Below are 20973 nucleotides of genomic sequence, written 5' to 3'. Positions count from 1 at the left end.
TGTGCTCGTCTCTGCAGGAAGCAGGCAGAGCGGCAGGGGCAATGTGCATGCATGGAGGGATGGGGGCCGCACCAGGGTGCTAGTCAGGCCCAGGCCTGGGTGGCAGAGGAAGGGAGGGGGCAGCCTCAGTGCCTAGGGCGTGTCCCTGCTGTGTCCAGCTGGCCGTGGCTTCGGGCTGGCATTTCCTCTGGCAGCAGTGTGGGGGAGGGGAAGAGCAGGTGTGCCCCGGCGCCTGGCCTGGCTGGGATGTGGAAGCGCCTCTTGGGGGCCAGAGCTTGGAGGATGAGTGACATGCAGCCACCCGGACACATTGGACCTCACGGAGCCCAGCCACATTCTCAGAGCTCCAGGCTGGACATCTGAGCCCCCCAGTGGTTTCTGTAGGTGGCTGGATGTGGTGGGTGACTCCAGAGAGGGCCTCCAGAGAGGACACATGACTGTGATCTATCAAGGTGAATGCCTCCCAGACAGGCTGAGGGCAGTGTTAGAGGGTGTCCGACATGTGCGCTGAGGTAAGTGTGTGTGGTGAAGGTGGGGACGAGGCTCGGGGGCTCTGTGCATTGTGGGAGGGACTCAGTTTCCCTTTAGTTTCCTAAGTGTGCACCATGTATGGAGCTGGGCTGGTTGCTGCAAGAGGCGCACGGGTGAGCTCTGCCCCTTGCAGCTTTTAGTCTTGTACAAAGAAAAAGCATTTATGCAAGTAACTGTGATGCAATGCAGAGTAAAATCAGTGTCCAAAAGAGACGACTAGAACAAGAAGAGTTTCTCTTCATTTTGGGGGATCTTCATGAAGGATGTGGCATTTGAGATGAACCTTGAAACGTTTCCTCAAGGCCAAGCAGGATGGGGGAGGCTTTGGAGGTGGAGGGCAGTGCAGGCAGGCACCGGGGTGGGCTGCACCTCGAGGGGCTGGTGCTGCTGGAAGCAGAGGGCACAGGTCTGGGATTCGTGGGGAAGAAGGCTGACAGAGTACCACGTAGAAGGGCCCCGGTGACAAGCTTGAGTATTTGTGTTTAAATCCCTGGGGAAGTTTTTGAGCTGATGGCATGTGCCAAGCTCTGCCTTGGGCCAGTACTAGTGGCAGCATGTGGCAGGGTGGCTAAGGAGGGAGCGGGTGCAGGGAGCCCGGTTAGGAGACTGGCAGACAGGAGGCAGCCCAGTCATGTGTGACTGGGTTACAACAGGAACAGACCTGGGCTGGAGCAACCTAAGAGCCTTTGAAAGCACCTTTTGGGATTGTAAGAGGTTTGGGAGCCTGGATGGCTGATTTGAGGGCGCGAGTTGTGACCATTTTCACCTCAAGTACCTTGAGATGAGAAGAGATGTCTCCAGGCTTTGCATGGGCTGGCTGCCTTTAGGAGGCCCCCTTCAGAGGCAGGCACCTTGAATGACAGCCCCATAGCTGTGGGCCAGCCTGACGGGGAGGAGGGAAGAGAGACAGAGTGAGATGACAGCCAGTGTTCCTGCCTTACTTTACAGAGCGGCCAATGGAGTTTCAGAGACCACAAGTGACTTCATGCATTGCGGGCCTTCGAGCCATGACAGCCATTAGGGGTGCCCAAGTCTGCCCCTGCCACCCATCCAGACACCTCTCACTCTATCAGTGAGAGTGGAACAGGCACAGGCTCCCTCCCCTGAGGGCTGCAGTGTGCAATCTGGGGCACTGGTTCTTCTCCATCTTCTTCACTTTAGAGCATCCCCAAGTCCTGCTCACACTCTGCCTTTCTCTGCATTGGCTCCAGTACCAGCCCCGTAGAGGGAGAGCGGGCCGAGGGAGGCAGCAGGCAGCAGCTCCTGAAATCGGCAGAAGGGTCCCAGCTGCACAGTCAGGCTGGATGCGAGGTTACAGAGCGCCGTCCCAGCTGGCAAGTCAGCACCCTCCATGGAGTGGTTAAGGAATATTGGATTTGCTGGGTCAGTACATTTCCACTGGTGCATGGCAATAAGCCGCAGGCTTCATCACACCTCCCTGTGCCCGGCGGTCTGCCTTATCTCATCCTCCCCGCAGCCACCTGCCTTCCTTGATAAGTACTTCTAACAAATGCTTTCTTTCTCCCGTTTTCCAGGAGCAGTGGGCTCAGCGTGTGCACATGTGTATGTCAGGTACATCTGTCTGTCCAGCATAGGGCCTCGTACTCCAGGCCCTTTTGAGGGTCTGACAGGGATGCTGATTGGCCTTAGGATGAAAGAGGGGCTGCTTTGGAACTTTCCTGGAAAACAGGGCCTGAGACCCCAGGTGGCTGGCTCTTTGTCCAGGCAGTCTGTCAGCCCCGTTCTTCTAGGGCCCAGTCTCTGCTGCCCCCTCTTACCTGGTAAACCTTCTCTAAGAGGAGATGACTGTCCTGCAGGAGTGGCCGTTCTTACTCTTTTTGCAAAGCTTCCCCTGCTCCAGGCAAAGGCTGATTTTTCTAAAGAGCTGCTTTCACCTTAAGGTGTACACCAAGGTTCTTCCTGTTGCTACTCATGCATTCAGTGGTGACTTCAGAGCACCGGTGTGCTAGACAAATGCCAAATGCTTGGAAGACAAAGAGGAGGGACACAGTCCTTGCATTCAAGGAACTCACAATGTGAGGGTGGGGGAAGGTCAGGGAACAGGTGGCATCATGGCAGGATTAACTCTGTGTTATTGGTATAGCAAGGAGGCTTCCTGGAGGAGGTGACAGCACCCTGATGCCAACTGGATTGTGGATGTTAGCCATTCGGGGTGTGGGGGAAAAGGGGTTTCAGGAGGAGGGAGCATCCAGTGCAAAGGCCGGGGGATGAGGGGGAATTTGATGTGGGTTCATTTTGGTGGGAGTGTAGGCCAAGAAAGGTATAGGAGATGGAGTTGCTGAGAGGAGTGGGATAGGGACGTGCCTGTGCAGATTTTAAACTGGCATCCAGGGTCATCTGTGCTCTGGCCCACCCTCCTTTCAGGCTCCTTTTCTGCAAAACTTCATTCCAGTGGAGCGTGTGGGTGCCTCCCAAATGTCCTGGGCCCTCTGCTGTGCCCTGGCTCTGCCCAGCTGCCCCCCTGCCAAGGTGCTCTTCCCCTTCCCCCGTGCCTGTCCAGTCCCATTTCATAGGGTGCGAAATTCAGGGCTCCAAGGAACCTTAGAGGAACAACTAGTCCAGCCTGCTTGTTTTGTAGTTGAGGAACCAGAGGTTGAGCAACTAGAGGCCACACAGGTCATCAGTGTCCTCAGGCTTTGTTCCTTAGATGGCACGAGGGGATCAGACACCTGGAAAGCCCCGGAAGCCCTCCCTGCTGGCCCTGCCTGCCCTGTGCATGCCCTCCCTTGAGCTCCTCTGCATGCGTTCATCAGGTGTTGATTGAGCCCCTACTGTCGGTCAGGAATAGTACTGGGTACTGGGTGTAAAGCAGTGAGAAAGACAGATGCAGTCTCTGCCTCTCTGGGGTTCATGGTCTAGTAGAAGAATCAGACAGTAAAATTGTCACCCTAACAAACGTGGACTTTCCAATGACGGTGACCGCTGTGAGAAAAAACAGGGCAAATGGCTCTGTGAGGAGATGTATTGAAAGAAAGGGGGCTTTAATTTTGACAGTGGGAGGCAGCCAGAAAACCAGAATAGACCTTCTTCAATGATTCACAAGAGCTCAGGGGTGAGTAGAGTGAAGCCAGGCAGTGGGCCCAGGAAGAGCATCCAGGTAGAGGGAACAGCATGGGCGGAGGCTCTGAGGAGGGCAGAGCGCCGAGAGTTCACGGCTGTGGCAATAATGGGTGAGCAGAGAATGTTGGACGGGGGCTGGAGAGAAAGGCAGGGATCAGTCGTGCCGGCCCTTGAGGGTTGCTGTAAGGATTTGAACTGTACTAGAAAAGGAGACTAGGAAACACACACACACGCACACACACAATTGTAATCCAAGTAAGATGGGAAGCCACTGGTGAGGTTACAGTGGAGAGGCACGTGAGTGGGAAGATCGCATTGGCTGCTCTTGGTGAATGCATGGTCGCAGGAGGGAATGGAGGGCTGTGGGGGCTGCCGCAGGACCCCAGGCGAGCCATGAAGCAGGGCTGGACAAGGGCGGGGCCGGGGAGGGTGCCAGGTGCAGGGAGGCGCCACAGCTTGGACTTGTGTTTGCTTCGAGGTGGGAGCCACAGATGATTCTGGGGCTTCTGGCATAAGCCGTGGGGTGAGAACTTAAGCCATTTGTTGAGAAGGGGCGGATAGTGCCAGGGAGCACGTTTGGGGCAAGGTCAGTCCCTCCTGGAGCTGTCTGTGAGACAGCCAGGGGGATGACAAGCAGGAGGTGGGGATCTGTACTCGGGGCTCAGGAGACAAGTCAGGTCCAGGTGTGCATTTAGGGGTCACCAGCATGCAGATGGCCCTGGAACGGAGGAGAGCTGGGCAGAAGAGAAGAGGGCTCAGGGCTGAGGTCCTCCCTGAGGAGGAGGAGGAGGGCAACCAGCATTTCCCTTAGAATGTCAGCCACACAACATTAGGTATTGATGGTGTTTCTTTGTCCAGCTACACTGTAGCCAGACAGAGCTGGGCCCATGTTGACTATAATAAGTATGGTTGGGAATGATCATAGTGCCTCCATCCATGGAACACCTTCTGTGTTCGCTCGTAATCTTTATTCCTTATTTTTTTGACGTAGTGCTGGGGAAGGTGCATATTATTTCCATTTTCTAGCTGAAGAAACAGATATGGAGCAGTTAAGTGGTCATTCTAGGCCATCCAGCAGTGGGGTGACTCACTCTAGATGGGATTTGGACACAGATTCATCTAGTCCCAAAGCCCAGCGTGTTCCCCCTTTGTTATTTTACTAGAGTTTTGTTCTCTGTGGTTGAGTTGGATAGTGGTATGGACAGGGGTCATTGAAGGCATCTGAGCCCAGATGACCCACAGTCACCAGGGCATGTGGTGTGAGCCAATTTCGGGGACAGTGGGAGTGAGGTTGGCTTTGTGATAATCCACAGCACCTGCCTGACTCCTCATGGTGCAGAAGCCACATTTTCGGAACTCCCCGCTGGGGCAGGATTGCTGTAGCTGGTCTATAGCTGTGCCCCTGTTTCCTTGGAGCTAAGCTGACTGACTAGTCCGAAGGCCCCAGTACATGCTCTGAGCAGTGTGCTCATCTGTCATGGGTAGAGCGCACACACATAGCCAAGGGTCTGTGCATGGCCATGTTTTCTGGTAGCCAGGAGTGGCCTCTGACAAGGGCTGACCATAGCCGGGGCGCAGCTTTGCTCTTGGGCTTTGAGAGGTGACACGTCACACTAGGGAACACGTAAGAGTTCACCAGAGACTCGGAGCTGGGGCAGCAGTGCTCCTGGCCGTGCTCCGTGGAGCCCCTCCAAGAGGCCCAGCCCACTCCAGCTGGGCAGAGGTTGAGGGGCTGCCCTGTTCCCTGACTTGCTCCTGTCTCAGTCTTTTCTTTTTTCTACCTCAGATCTTTCCCACCTCTTCCTCCATACGTTTGTTTATTTGTCCTTCTGTCTATCCGTCCGTCCGTCCGTCCGTCCATCCATCCATCCATCCATCCATCCATCCATCCATCCATCCATCCATCCCAGGCTGTGCTGCGTGCTGGGGATATGGTTGTGTATGAAACAAGTTGACTGCATGGCATTTGCACTCTTATCTGTAGCTGGGTGTTTCAGCTCGTCAGATTCAGACGCCCTTGGATAGCCTGCTTTCCAGGAACAATTCCATAGATTTCTGGCTTGGGTCCCATCCTTTAGTTAATGAACTCGGGGCTGTCAGGCTATCCTTGAGGAGAGCTCAAGATGTAGGCACACTGGTCTTCCTTTTCCCTCTGTCCTCCAGCACTTCCCGAGTACCTGCTGTGGGGTGGTCACTGACAGGCACTGAGGGTGGGGTAAGATGACCCAGACACAGCCTCTGCCTTCTTTTAGAAGCTCAGTGACCGGAGCAGAGGCAGGTGGGCAAACTGTGGTTTCAGCCTGAACGAAGGGCTGAGAAGGAGGGAGGAGCAGACCTTTCTCCAGGGAGGGAGGCACCCTGGCTGCTCTTTGTGTCCTGCTGTCTGTGAACTTTCCCACCACAGCCAAACCCTGCTTGTTTTTTTTTCTGTTCTTTAATTTTCTTTTTTGAGATAGGGTCTCACTCTGTCACCCAAGCAAAGTGCGGTGGCACAATCATGGCTCACTGCAGCCTTGACCACACCTCCCGGGCTCAAGTGATCTTCCTGCCTCAACCTTCTGAGTTGCTGGGACTACAGGTGCGAGCTACCACACCCAGCTGAGTTTTGTATTTTTTGTAGAGATAGGGTCTCACTATGTTCCCTAGGTTTGTCTCAAACTCCTGGGCTCAAGCGATTTACCTGCTTTGGCCTCCTAAAGTGTTAGGATTACAGGTGTGAGCCACCACGCCTGGCCTTTGTTTCCTTTACTGGTCTCAGAAACTTAAAAAAACAAACAGATGGCCGGGCGCGGTGGCTCAAGCCTGTAATCCCAGCACTTTGGGAGGCCAAGATGGGTGGATCACGAGGTCAGGAGATCGAGACCATCCTGGTTAACACGGTGAAACCCCGTCTCTACTAAAAAATACAAAAAACCTAGCCGGGCGAGGTGGCGGGCACCTGTAGTCCCAGCTACTTGGGAGGCTGAGGCAGGAGAATGGCATAAACCCAGGAGGCGGAGCTTGCAGTGAGCTGAGATCCGGCCACTGGACTCCAGCCTGGGCCACAAAGCGAGATTCCGTCTCAAACAAACAAACAAACAAACAAACAGATTAAAAACAAGTAACAGTACCATTCTTTCTTTTCTACCCCAACCCTTTCACCATCATTGTTACTGTCCTTCCTGAATCATGGCCAAGTATGGCAACACCCAGTCTCCTAGCTGTTTAATTTCCGAGGCAGAGGAAAGCACCTGCCCTACAGCCTTCCCACCACCATGTGGGCCCCCTGCTAGGGACCTCTCCATCGTTCTCTTTTGGCACGGTTGCTAAATGGTTTGCTCAGCAATGAAAGCATTTTCTGTACAGCTGAAGAAGATCCCATATTTGGAGTTTAAAAATCGGGGGGAGGTGAGTAGCTCTCCCGTCTAAAATGGCGCCCGTCTCATGTGCTCTTTTGGGTGGCAGGCGCCACTTTGTGTCTAACCTGAACCCCGGCTTTGTGGGGGGCTGCCTTGTTTGAGGCTTAAAGGCACAGGGTGCCTCACAAGCTGCACCTTGTATCAAATGTGGGAACATTCAGCATGGGTCAGAAAGGGGCTGTGGGCTGGCCCATTGACTCTGATTGTGTGTGGGTGAGGGAGAGACCAAAGACTGAGCTCTGTCTCCTGCTGCCAGCCTGAGGAATTCACAGAGAGGCAGAGAGAGCTTGGCATTTACTCCAAAGCCCACATCTCCCCAGTTGCCAGCGAGCAGAGATGTGGCATGTTGATTTCATGTATTCGCTTTTCTTCTTCCCCTCTGAGAATGCTGTACTTGCTTCACTTTTTTTGTTAAAAAAAAAAAAAAAAAGGAAAGTGAAGTCAGGCTGCCTTGTTCACACGCTCAGAGAGCCCCTGAAGGGCAGCCTGCACCTGCCAGCTCGCCTGGGTGGCAAGCTGAGAAGGATCGGGAGCTGCCAGAGGGATGGTGTCTCGCAGCACCATTTCTATCTGATTGTTCCATCTGTACCCGCAGTCTAAGGAACTGAGGCAGCCACGGCCACCGATCTTTCACCTCTCGCCTCTGCTCCACCCCGATGCCAGTGCCAGGCCCAGCTTCCTAGGGCACCAGTTAATCATGGGCCCCACTGCTTGGGACACTGCAGGATGCAGCCCAGACTTCTCATGTGCCATGCAGGGCTCCACAGGGTAGCTCACTTTGACCTCTAAGCACCTTCTGTTGCTTCAGTCAGACCTGTCCCCTCCCTGCCTCCCGAAGTTATCACATTCACGCCTTTCTGGGCTGGCCACCCACTTCAGAAAACCCTTCTGCAAGGGAAGGCCAAGGGACAGCTTGGTGCCCATCCTGCCACGGTCTGTGCTCCGTGCATCACTCTGCTCTGGGCTTCTCTAGCTGCAGTCGTGAGTCGGGGTAGAAGGTGGGTTGCTTCAGCTAGATCCTGAGCTCCTTGAGGCCCACGCCTTGTGCTCAGCTTTGTGTCTTCCATGGGTCCTTGTTCCACGTCCTCCTGTCTTGAACAAGCCAGCACCAATGGATGGTGTGCTAATGGTGAGAGAGGGAAGAGGAGGGACGTGTTCCTAGAGCTGCCTTCCTGAGGCTGCTCTACCACCTTCATCCTAAGATAGGACTAGATTACGCCGCATCTCCCCACACCAGCTTCCTTCTTCCAGCCTGTGTCAGGCCACTCAAGGCCATCTGGGTGATGACTCACCTTTCTCATTAGCAGTTCAGGAGCACTGCCCCTTACTCAGGGTCCTTTTATCTAATGACCTCACATCAGGACATGGTATTTCAGGTTCCCCGTTGTGCTTTAAGAGTCTGTTAGCCTGGCCGGGCACGGTGGCTCACGCCTGTAATCCCAGCACTTTGGATCACAAGGTGATCACAAGGTCAGGAGATTGAGACCATCCTGGCTAACACAGTGAAACCCTGTCTCTACCAAAAATACAAAAAATTAGCCGGGCGTGGCGGCGTGCGCCTGTAGTCCCAGCTACTCGGGAGGCTGAGGCAGGAGGATGGCGTGAACTCGGGAGGTGGAGCTTGCAGTGAGCCAAGATCACACCACTGCACTCCAGCCTGGGCGACAGAGCGAGACTCTGTCTCAAAATAAAAATAAAAATAAAAATAAAAATAAAAATAAAGAGTCTGTTAGCCTGGAAGATTCTCAAGGGCAGAAACTGTTTAGAGTCCAAGAGAGTGTGGAGCATGGGCTGTGAAATCAGTTTTCTTTTCTGTAAAATGGGGATAATAGGGTATACCTATCTTGTAAGGTTGTGGGAAGCTTGGTTCCTGGGGTATATAAAGACTTATATGTCAAAGTTGCTCTCATGATTCTGATGAATCATAAGATTCATAAGCTGGGTGCCCTGATGGGACTTCACTGTAGCTTTGCTCAGGGACTGACAGGTGTGAGTGACTTCAGTGCCCTTTGACAAGTGTGACCAGAGGAGGCAGAACTGTTGCGTTGTAGCCTCCACTTTCTCTTACTTGCCTGTTGTTTCCCCCTACCTGCTGGGGACCCCCCAAACCCCAAGGCCCTCAGACTTCTGAGGAAGTGGCTAGTGGCACAAATTAATTTATAATCAGAAATGAAGGTGGAAAGATCCAGGGACAATGAGGAAACCATTCTGCCTGGGCAAGGTGTAAGCTGGGGAGAAGAGATGAAAAATGGTTAGGAAGCAGAGGGGCCACCCTTAAGGGCCCTCTGTGACACCAGGTCCCCACCTGAGACTGGTAGGATCAGCCCCTCCAATTTGTTCAGTCTCATGTCCTCAGACTCTCCTCACATCCACCAGCTCTTTTAATCCCCATGTTAAAGAAGAGGAAACAGGAGCTCAGAAAGGCAAACTGCCTTGCCCTTGATCACACAGCTAAAAAGAGCTCAAAGTGAAAAACAGGACTCTTGACTCTTGGTCCAGCTGGTAAATGATCTATCCCTGAATCAAAGAAGGAATGTTGTGAGAATGAAGTGGCAGCCGTGGGCCCCTCAGAAGCGGCCAGGTGAGGCTGCAGAGGACAAAAGGCATTAGCCATGCCAGTCAGGCAGTCCTGGTGCTACATCAGGAGGCGACTAGACATCTGCCCCTTCATCTGCAGACAGCGTCGGTGGGGCTGCTGCGCCGAAGCCAGAGTAGCTGCCGGTGGCTGTAATACACACTAGCTTTTATTGTTGGGCTCCCCATCTGAGTTGGGAAAGGGCTCAGGATGGTAAAACCACTGCAGGTTCCTTTAAAGTAGGGGAGCTGCACTCAGAATGGGAGAGCTCTCACCTCTGGGAGGCGGGCCTGCCAGGGAGCCAGTGAGACTGCAGGCTCACCAGCACAGGTCACCACCAGCACAGGTCACCACCAGCACAGGTCACCACCACAGCTCTGTGATGAGGGTCTGAAAGTCCCTCTGGCTGGAATTAATGTCCCCCTCCCACGATGGCCATGCCTGTTGTGGTAGCTCTGTGTCTGCCCGTCTGTGCTGCCGTGGTGATTAATACCCTCCTGTTTTCCTAACTGGATTGTGGCTGCCTGAAGGGCAGGGAGCCCCACTTCTCATATCTGTTTCTTCAAGGGCCTGACCCGGGGTTTAGCACACAGTTCTAGGTGTGACATGATACCTGCTGGGATCCAGGAAGGACTTTCCACACCCACAGCCCCAGGTAGGACATGAATTCGTCCATCCAGCCATCCCCAGTGAGCGTCTCCCAGAGGCCAAGCCCTGTGGTAGGGGGTGGGGTTACAGAACCTGGTAAAATGTGGCTCCTGCCCTCCGGTGCTTTCAGTACTCTCTTCCTGAGCGACTAGAAGGGTAGCAGAAAAGACAGGTGGGTTCCCCACCCGCAAGTCTTCTAATCCTCATCATTTGCAAAATGTGGTATCCCTGTCGGCAATGCAGACTTCTGCACCAGCCCAAGGGAGGCTGCCCAGTTGCAGTGTTTTACGGTAGGATGTTCCCAAGCCCCGAGCAAAAGCATTCCTCCTGCTGTTTCTCTGACCTCATGGGAGAGCACCCAGACAGTGGCCAAGAGCACCCCTACATCACTCTTGGCACAGGAGGCGTGAGGAAAGGCAAGGTAGGACCCGGCTTCGTCCACCTGCCCCTGTCAGCCTGCCCGGGGTTCCAGCCGCCGCAGCGTCCCAACCGAGAACGCGGGGGTAGGGGTTCGCGCAGCTGCAGGAGCCTGGCGCAGCCGCGTGTGTGCGCGCCCGTGCGTGCGCGCCGAGGGGGCGGGGAGGGCGGCGCGCACCCCGTGGAGGCCCCCAGCGCTTTCCGATACCTCGCGCCTCCCTGCGGTCCCTTCTCCCTGTGCGTCCTAGCCAGACCCACGTGTGCAAAGGCATGGGGGACGTGTGTGTGAGAGAGTGTGTGTAGGTCTATCCGGGAGACCGCGTGCCCTGGCCGGACAGGCCCCCACGTGCATAGGGGGCGGCGGCCAGCTCGACAGCGGCCGCGCTTCTGTCCCCGTCCAGTCCTCCCCAGACCTTTCCTCTGGCTTGCTCGGGCCGTGGGTACCTCCAGCCATCCCCCTCCTCTCGCCGCTCCCTTCCTCGGGTAAAAGACACCAGCGCTTTGCGTTGAAGGTTCTGGTTCACCCCTCAGCTGCAGAGCCCTTGACATTTAGCGAGGGTTCGCGGCGCACTTGTTTAGGCACACAGCAGAACGCTAATCCCATTAAAGATAGTGTGTCAGTGGGGAGGGGGTGGCTCCCCAGCGGGGCCGGGAGGGCCTCGCGCCCATTGGTCGAATGCAAAGCAGGGGGCGGGGCCGAGGGCCCGGGGAGGGGGCTCCCGGCGATTTCAGAGTCGCGAGTCGGGGCCGGGATTTCGCAGGGAAAGCCCAGCGGTTGCAGCTGCGGCGGATCCCTCGGCACTGTCCGCCGCGCGCCGGGGCAGCCCAGGGCCGGCGGCAGCTCCGCAAAGTCGCGCAACGAGAGGAGGCGGAGCGCCGGCCAAGTGGTGGGGCTCAGCGCCGGGGCTGGGCTGGGCTGGGAGAGGTGTGCCCAGGGAGCCTGGATCCCGGTGCCCTTCTGCCTCGCGTGGAGCGGCCAGTGCGGCCGGAGGCGAGCTGACGCCCTGGAAAGAGAAATCAAATTGCAGCCTCCCCAAAGACTCTGAGTTACGCGGGCGAGCCGGTTCCCGGGGATCGTTCGCGAGCGCGCAGACAGCCGCGCCGCGCCGCAGAGCCCTCCCGGGCCCGCCGGCCAGGAGCGGGGAGCGGTCCGAGAGGCAGCAGCCCCTGGGCGCGGGGTTCGGCCGCGAGTGCGCCCCGGTGCAGAGAGGGGGGCGTGCAAGGCTCCCCCGGCCCGTCCGCAGCCCGCGCCCGACTTGGGCGCCCCCTCCGTCCCATTCTGGGAGCGATGCCCCCCGCCCCTCGCGCCCCCCGGGAACGCCGTGAGCATGGAGAAGTCGAGTAGCGAGGATTCTTCGATACACCGGAGTCCATCTTTGGACAGCAAGGACTCGGACTTTGCCAAGCCGTCCACCTCCGGCCGCCCGTTCGGCCGCGGCTTCACGGCCGGCGCCTTCTACGGCACCGCGGGCTCCCGGGGCCAGAGCCGCGCCGAGGCCGGCGTTAAGACCGACAAGTACAATGCACCCAAAGGCAGCAAGTACGTGGTGTTTTACCTGGACCTGTCCTTTGTGTTCCTCCTAGAATTTAAGAAGTGCAACATGGCCAGGGGCTGCCTCTGCTGCTTGAAGTACATGATGTTCCTCTTCAATTTGATATTCTGGGTAAGTCCTTCCGTTTCTCTCTCCCTTTGCCCTCTTCTCCTCCTCTTGGCTTACCATAGCGTGAATCCCCTCTCCCTCCTCGGTGCTGCATTGCTCTGCTCTCTGCACAGTGGCAAGTGTGCTTTTAAAAAAATTGCCCCCACCCCCCTTTCATGCACCTTTGTCTTTCTTTTCTCCCTCTCTTTGGTGGCTGAATGGGAGCTCCAGCTTGCCTGTCTGCAGGAGAGACTTGCTCTATTCCTAAGAGGCTGGCGAAGTTTGGCACCACCTCCTTCCCCTGTAAGAAAACCTAGGCTGGAAGTTCCTCCGACTGGGCAGCCTGCAGTAATGGCTGTGGGGTCAGAATTTTTAACAGCTGTGAGCTTGAGTTGGAGATGGGCACAAATGAGGATGTATTTCTGAGTTTCTTCTTATATTCCTGCTGAATGCACACGAATACAATCTGCAGCATTTTATGGGAGTGGGTTGGAGGGGGGCGGGGTGTAGAGGCCACATCTTCCCACTTCTTTCAGTGAATCCTAGGAAAAAGAGGAGGAGCCCCTGTCCCAAGCCAATGGACCTGCTTGCTGGTCCTCAGATATACTCCCGGGTCGGGGCCTGGGTGGGAAAGGAGGGGTGTGAGGGCATGCTGCCATCGGGTGGCTGGCTGCTGCTTTTGAGGGATTGCAGTGGACTGGGCAGGGAGCTGGCTGGCCACGTGCTTCCAGGTTCTGGGAGCCCCAGTGGCCGGAAGGGACAAAGGGAGACAAGCAGAGTGCCCATGTCCTTGGTGAGAGGCCCTTTTTTAGAGAAGTTATGAATGGGTAGGGCAGCTGGGAATTGCTCTCTGTCCTCTGTGTGACTCTGGAGGCTGTGCGCACATATGTGCACGTGCATAAGAAATACTGGTTAGGAAAATTTGAAAACTTCTTAAATTCATCTCGAATCGTTCCTTCATCCCAACTGCCGTCTCTGCCTTTCTTCACCCAAGCCCTGACATAGCACAGATGTTTGGCTCTGTCCCAGCGTCTGTCCTGCCCGCTGGAGGCTGTCAGCTGCCCACTGCCCGTGGTCCAGGAGGAGCACTGAGGGCAGGAGAAAGTCATTCAGAGTGAAGTCAGGAAGAAGCAGTTGTGCTGAAGAGGCATTCAGCTTTTGTGTGGAGTGATCCACATGAGCTGAAAAACTTTTTAGGGTGGGGGTGTGTGTGGAGGGGGTGACTTTTCCCATAGAATTGCAAGCGCAGGAAGAAGACAGTCTTGGTTCTGCATTAGCTTCTTGTGTGACCTTGGGCAAATCACTTGGTCCCTGAAGGACTGGGCTTCCTTTCCAGTCCAACAGGGGCTGCCGTGATGGTCTCCCTCCTTGTCCTCACCTCACTGGTTACATGCCATCTGGGGTGGGGGCAGGCATCCTCATCTTCTGTCTTGGGGAGAGGAGGCCCCTTCCCTGCCTGGGGCGTGGGCTGCTTTTCCAGAGACTGGTCTGAGATGACTTGAGTTGGAGTCCCCTAGTTGTCACCGTGCGTTGGACCCTCCAGCCACCCTATTAGCATGTTACCTGTCATGTGCCTAGAGTTTTATGGAAGCTGGGGCAGATAGTCTCATTCTTCTTCTGGCGGCGAGCACCCCTGGAATGTCTCTGGCTGCCTCGTGGGCCAGTGCCTCCTGGTCCTGTGACCTGTCTGCCAGCATCTGTCAGCCAAGTACTGGTGTATGCTTCCCTGGTGCCTTTGGACTCACACCAGTGCTGTCTTTTTCATTGTTTACAGCTTCCTTCTCCGTCCTTTTTTGTAGTCTCAACTTACCTTTTTGTAGTCTCAACTTACCTTTTTGTTTCGCCCCACCCTGCCTATATTAAGCCTTATTAGGAAGACCCTGGGACCTATATCCTCACTCAGCTGCGCTCGCCCCTCCCCACCCCCACCCTGCCACCTGCTGGCCAGAGTTGGTATAACTGCCTGCGGTGCCTTTCTTCTCCAGGATGAGCCCAAGCTGGTTTGGGGACCTCCTCGCTGGCTAGTACAGTGATTTGTACCCTGCACATAGTAGGCCCTCATTTTATGTTTGTGGGTGAATGCATGGAGGGCCAGAGCTGTAAATCCACAACATGTTGTTATGTGGTAGTGGCTCCCGAGTTCCACTTGATGGGGAAGAGAAGTTAGATCTCACGCTTGCCTCTCTGATAAAGGCTCTCCTTAGCTATGAGATGACAATTGATTCTTCCCATCTTCCCTTAAAAACTTGGCAGAGGTTGATGAGCTAGTTGGTGAAATATTTTGTCTTTATGGTTGATAGCGAGAGAACTTGCTGTCTCTTCCTAATTAGAAGGTACCGATTACACTCTCTTACCAGGCTAGGAGTTATTCTCTCCTGGGTTCTGACTTTTCTGATTACTTAATATTTTCAGGATTCCCATGACATACTATAAGCAGGGAAAAATTGAATCTCCAAGACCCACTTCTTGTATGCTAGTAGCGAATGAGATGATGAAATAAGACATAGACCTTAGGTAAGATGGGGAATTTAGCAGAAGAGAAGTTCATGCTTGTGTGTAAGAGTGTTTGCCACTGTGTTTTTCGGGAGGTGGAGGAGCAGGTGCAGCAAGGTGTTGGCCAGGATTTGGGGGTGGTGGGTCACTGTGCTCCACTCAAATGAAGACTTCCTGCAGGCTGGTGCTTGGCTTGATCCTGGGGAAGGGGCAGAGGAGGGAGCAGAATGGGAAGGGAAAACCTCAAAGGCAGGTGGGGTGTTGATGAGTCAGGGTTCCTGGGGGGCCTCTGCTGCTGTCTTGTGCAGGGGGGAAGGGGAAGCATGCAGGCTGGGTCAAGCCCAGCCCTCTGGGACCAGGTGCAATTGTTAGGAATTTTGTAGCCTTAACTTGTAGTCTTGTGGCTCAGATCCAAAAAGGAGGCTTTTCTGAAGCATTAGAGTTGAACCTGAGGCCTGCAATCAATAGATAGAGCTCTTCCCATAGATCCCGGAGCCTATCTGGCATTTCTCTGAACTCACTGCTGCCGCTACCTGCCCCCCGCCCCCCCTCCCCCCGTGCCTCTGAGCGCCTGGGAGGATTCCCACGTGGAGGACAGGTGCAGCTGTCGTACACTGCAGCCCTTCACAGGCGGGCATGGGTTCCTTACCACTGGGTGGAGCTTCTAGGGTACTAGTATTGGTGAGGGCTGGGTGACGTCACTGGGGGTAGGCTGGGAGGTGGAGCCACACAGCCCGTGGTCCTCCTCCTTACTAAGAAAAGGGCAGGTGCCTTATAGGCTGCTGGGTGCCTGCCTGCTTGTAGGGGTCCAGGTCTGCTCCTGACACTGCAACTTCAACCAGACAGTGCTAGCCATGTTGGCAACCCAGTGCACTATGGGAATCTGGGGCCACCAGGAGGGCAGCAAGGTGAGGGTAGAGGAGAGGGCAGTGGTCACTCCTGACTGAGTCCCATCTCCTCTTTGTCTTCTGCATCCCCTGTCCCGACTCTCAGGACTAAAGACAATGCTGGCTTCTAGGTGGATAGGGAATAGGAGGCTTGAATTGGGACAAAAGTTTCCCGATACTGAGGATCCTGTTCCCCAGTAAGCACACTCACCCTAAGGGATTTCTCCCAGCAGTGAAAACCATCTGGGCGTTTTCCTCCGTCAGCCCCATCTCTGGGTCCTCCCAGGGCCATCTAGTAGAATACTGGTAGTAGAGATTAAATGATTCTAAGCCCCTCCCAGAGGGCAAACGAGGCTCAGAGCTTCAAACTGTGAGTAGAGAAGAGAGCATGGGGCTGGGCTGGAAAAGGGACCTCTGAATGCGGGGGTCATGGGTACCCTTCCTGGAGCAGCAAGTCCTGATCCCGCCCAGCTCCTCCCGACCCAAATCGAGTTCCTGTCTGATGTGGGGGGCGGGGGCGGGACTGGGGCTGCCGGCATAATTGCTACTTAGGATAATGGTCACTTTTCATGCTTGCCAGCAGAGCTGTCCCATCACTTTAAATTATGGCTGGCAGAGGAGTGACATTCTGGCCCACTGGAAAGCCTGTTCCTTGTGGATCGCTCCCGTAATGAAGGCTAATTAGCTGAGGAGGCCGTGTTCAGCCAGCCTGCTGGAACAGGGGAAAGGTTGGTGCAGGGTGGCCCCGGGCAGACTGCTGATGGGGCCCTGATTAAACTCCCTTAAGTGAGGTCAGGGCCCTCGCAGACGCTGGCTGCCTTGGGGTGCGGGCAGCGTGGTCGGGCTGTCCAGCTGCATTGGTGGCACATGCTCAGTACTGGCTCGGCCGTGTCACGAGTGCCTCTGTAGGCTCGGGCTGGGGTGTGTGCGCGGTCAGTGTTGGGTGGCCTGGAGTGTCATGAAGAGTCTGTGGGGCGCCTTCTGTCTGAAAACAGCAGTCGCGAGTGGGCTTAAGGGTCCCAGCAGGGAGCTTGGGTTCAGACCTGGCCTCACCTGGCCTCTCCAGGCAGAGGAGACACAGGGTAACCTGGGCAGCAGGAGGCACTTAGGGCCTCCCCAGAGGGCTCAGGTGTGAGGGTTCAGGCTGTCTTCCTAGAGGGCTTCGACAAGTAGATCTTAGGGTGGGTCAGGCCTGCCTCTGCTGGGGGAAGGGGGACAGGTGCGGGGCCTGGCAGACACCCCGAGACTCCTGGAATGTGGCCGTGAGGGAATGCCAGGTCTGTGTTCACTTCCTCTCCACAGCATTAAAAATTAAACTTCCTTGTCTTAATACCTATTTTTAAATCTTGTCAGAGCAAGCATTGGTGTCAATCAGGAGGGGGTGGGGAGGAGGCGGGTAGAGAAGAGAAAGTCCCGGTTGAAACAGGGTAAGCAGCTCTCTCTAGCCTGAGGAAAGGGCCGCTGGGCCCTCCACCCTGGCCGGTGAAGAGCACAGAGAACACCTTCCAGCCTCTTCCCCAGACGGAGAGGCCTCGCCCTCCCCTGTTCCTACCTCCGTGCGCCTGGCTGCCCTTGGCCGAACTTGGTGGCAGACTCTGTGGCCAGAGGCCTTCTGTGGCTCATCAGGGTGCTGGGGTCCCAATTGGGTCCATTCACTCATGCCACAACTATTTACTGAATGCCCGCTCGGTGCACAGGATCCTCCAGTTGGTGAGAATGGGCTGACTGGGCTCACACAGGGCAGATCAGTTTTCTCGTGCCAGGAAGTCGTGGAATGGAGAGGTCATCTGGCTCGTCCTGCGCTGAACATTTGAACACAGGGCTGCCAAGGGAGAGGTGAGAGCATTCTAGGGTGAGGCAGCAGCAGGCCTGCACCCAGAGTCCTGGTGGCCTGACTTGTCCTTTCCTCGCCTCTGCGCCCACACAGCTGCTTTCTGACTCTCCTGCTCTAAAATGTTTATTCCCATCAGAAAGAGAGGTGAGAAAAAGAGCCTTAGTTTTTTTTTTTTTTTTCCCTTAGTTTGAAAAAAAGAATTCGCGAATCCTGTGGCCTTTCTGTTTCTTCCTCTGAAAGGGCTGGCAGATGCTCTGTGGCTAGTTGAGCACCTGCTGTAAGCCGGCCCCTTGAGCAGCTCAAAGTTGTGTGAAGTCAGACACTTAAGCAGATAATTACAGTTCTGAGCAGTAGCTGCTTAATAGAGCTCCTTAACGGAGTAATTAATACTGCTTAATAGAGACAAGGTATAGAGATAAGAGAGTAGAGCAGGTGACACCTGGGTTTTGTAGGATGAATAGGAGTTTGCTGATTAGATGAGACTAGGGGCTTCAGGGCAGGGAGAAGGGTAGGAAGAGAGAACATGTTAATCCAGATCCTATGCCAGGGGAGAGCTAGCAGCCCAAGGGGGAGACGGCACCTGCTGGACACACGCGATGGGCTGAACCCAGAGAAACAAAGGGTCGTGCCAGTCTGGTGGCGCCCTTCAGGAGTGGCTTCAGGGGTGGAGAGTTTAGAGTGGGTTCTGAAGTTGAGGGGCTCTGGCCTATGGGAAGGTATGTGGCAGTGCCTGGGGATGCTCGTCAGTGGCTTTCCAGGGCTCCTAGGACAGGGTTGTTTTGTTTTTCTGGCACAGACCACCGTGACAGGTCTTGCTGTGTCACTCGGGCTCAAGCTGTCATTGTAGGTAATCCAGCTTTAGAGAAATGCCCCTGTTTTCTCCCCGCTTTCCGGCTTCTCCCTTCCAGCTGTGATATGCCCGTTTATTTGGTTCCAGTTAGGAAGCTTTGAAGCCGAGCTAAACCCATGGGGCAGAGTTAAGTCTTCTGAGCCAGCTTTGTCCCTGCTCACATTTGAAAGCTAATCTGCCAGCAGAAGTGGTGGGGGGTTGGGGTCCGATCCTGGCAGGGATGTTAAAAATGGCACACGGTCAGGCGGGGTAGCAGCACAAGGTCGAGATGTGGCTTCTAACTTGACTCTTTATCTAACCAGCTGTGGGACTTCAGGGGAGGCCTGAAACCTCTTCTCACTTAGCGAGGCCCTGGTTTGATGCAGATGGGGTCTGCCTCCTCTCCTGTGCACCCCAGCAAACTTGGAAGGCTCAGGAGAACTGGAGAAGCCCTGGGGCAGGGGAGGCTGCAGGGTGTCAAATCTCCCTCGCAGTGTCTAGCTTACTGCGTCAGGACCACGCAGAGAGGCCCTGTTTTAGTGGCCGGTGGGCTGTGGGAGACCGGCCAAGGAGAAGGGGGACAGGGCCCCGCTTTCAGGGAGCTTTCTTTCCAAGGCAGGGGTTCTTCACTAGGGTGGATGTTCACATCAGCCGGGCAGCCTTTACATGAATAAAGCTCCTCCTGAGTGGGAGCCTCCAGAAGTGAGGGCTGCGTCTTGAAGGCCTTCCTTAACCTCTCGGTGTCTGGGTTTCCTCACCTTGGACAATACCACCTTTCCTACAGGGCCGTGCTGAGGCCCGCAGGAGGTGCTGTGTGCATGATGGGGGTCTACTGCTTAGCAGGCTGCCTGGCACCTCGGACTTCGTGCACAGGAGCTGTGGTTGTTGGTATTACGATGGTTCCTGCAGTGAGAGCCTATGAACAGGAAGTTAGTGCCCATGGGTTGGAGTGTGGACCGCTCGGATGACAATGCCAGGCAGGGCGTTGGAGCCCTGGGAGGAGCCCCAGGTGTCCCTCGGGCTGGGGATTGTTCTGAATGTCTTCGGGCCTTTGGAGTCGGGAGAATGGGGGCAGCTGGGAGGGCCAGGGAGGTTTCTTGGAAGGAGAGGTGTAGGTGGGGAGAAGGCAGTAGAGGAGGTTGTGGTCTCTGACCCCAAGGCCTGCAGCTGCACCTGTCACATTCTACACACAGCTCTAGACCTCCCAGAAGGGGCAGCCCCACATACTTCTTCTGCTTCCCTTTGTCCTAGGCATGATGAGTGGGGCCTGGACCCAGTGCGGGGCCCGCACAGGCCTTTTGGTGGATGTTAGACCCCGCTGGGCAGCTGGCTTGTGACTTGGGCTGACCAGGACACAGCACACAGAGCTCCAGGTCCAGGTCACTTTCCCAACCAGAAACACCGTCACCTAAAATAAGTGACAGTTGTAAAATACATCATATGTAAATTCATGTACTTAAAAAAATTATAAAACCTCTACCCACTTAGAAGCCTACTTTATGAAAAAGAGGACTTTCTATACCTGGGAGCCTCTGTGACCCCCAGCTTCTCCCTGAGAGAGCACCGTTCTCCTTGCATCTTGTGTGAAGTGCACTCCGTATATATCGGCATTCTTAAACACTGCATCATTTAGTTTCACTGATTTTTAAACTTTTGATAAACAGAATAATTCTGAATGTACTTTTAAAAATTCAGTGTTGGGCCAGGCGCAGTGGCTCACGCCTGTAATCCCAGCACTTTGGGAAGCCGAGATGGGCAGATCACGAGGTCAGGAGTTCGAGACCAGCCTGGCCAACATAATGAAACCCCGTCACTACTAAAAATACAAAAATCAGCCAGGTGTGGTGACACATGCCTGTAGTCCCAGCTACTCGGGAGGCTGAGGCAGGAGAATTGCTTGAACCCGGGAGGCGGAGGTTGTAGCGAGCCGAGACCACACTGTTGCACTCCAGCCTGGGTGACAGAGACTCCATCTCAAAGAAAAAATAATAAAAGAATAAAAATTCAGCGTTATGTTTCTGGATTCATTCACGTTGGTAGTTGTGGCCAGAGTGCATATCTTTTCACGGCTCTGTAGTATTTCATTACCTGAATGTGCTGCAGTATATTCTTCTGGTGATGAACATTTGGGTTATTTCCTCTTTTCTCTAAACAACACTTCTGTAAACAGTCTTGTATAAGTCTTCCGGGGTACATGTGGAAGTGTTTCTTTAGGACAGTGTTTCTAGAAGTATCTGTGGTGGAGGACCGTCTTTTAAGTTTTTAGTTCTCAGAGGCGGTCCTGCTGCACGTGAGTAGTACACGGTTCAGAGCACACGTGACTCACCTGACGAGCTCAGCTGTACCTGAGTGAGTCAGCTGATGGTGCTCTGGGATGTTCTGGCAATGTCAGATTGCTGTGAAAGTTTCTAAGCATGAAGCAGTTCCATGGACCACACCTTGAGGAGCACTGCTCTGGGTATATAGGAGGAGTGTAATGGCCCTGTGGAGCTTCAGGATATGTACCTGCCACCTTCCCTAGATAGTGCCAGATTGTTTTCCAGTGAGGATGTATCAGTGGATGTTCCCACCAGTGGAAAGTCAACGGGAAATGGTTTTTGGCATTCTCCAGTACAATGGATGTAAAATGCTATATTATAA

At 54.8% G+C, this 20973-nt stretch overlaps 1 protein-coding gene across 8 annotated transcripts in view; it reads left to right on the top strand.

Annotated features, from left to right (window-relative positions):
- LOC105484133 (tetraspanin 9) overlaps positions 1-20973 on the top strand; it is a 210786-nt gene that overhangs the window by 115268 nt on the left and 74545 nt on the right. For 6 of the 8 annotated variants that reach the window (XM_011745461.3, XM_011745462.2, XM_071072355.1 and 3 more), the window contains one exon: positions 12235-12314. In XM_011745461.3, coding sequence (XP_011743763.1) covers positions 12252-12314 — 63 coding nt within the window. In that variant the 5' untranslated portion in view covers positions 12235-12251. Of the gene's footprint in view, positions 1-10636; positions 10655-11696; positions 12315-20973 lie in introns of those variants that run through there. The other 2 variants (XM_071072357.1, XM_011745465.2) reach the window with 2 other exon arrangements.

This window comes from Macaca nemestrina, chromosome 10 (assembly GCF_043159975.1).
Source record: "Macaca nemestrina isolate mMacNem1 chromosome 10, mMacNem.hap1, whole genome shotgun sequence".
Classification (NCBI taxonomy): domain Eukaryota; kingdom Metazoa; phylum Chordata; class Mammalia; order Primates; family Cercopithecidae; genus Macaca; species Macaca nemestrina.
This window is presented reverse-complemented; position numbering and strand designations above follow the sequence as displayed.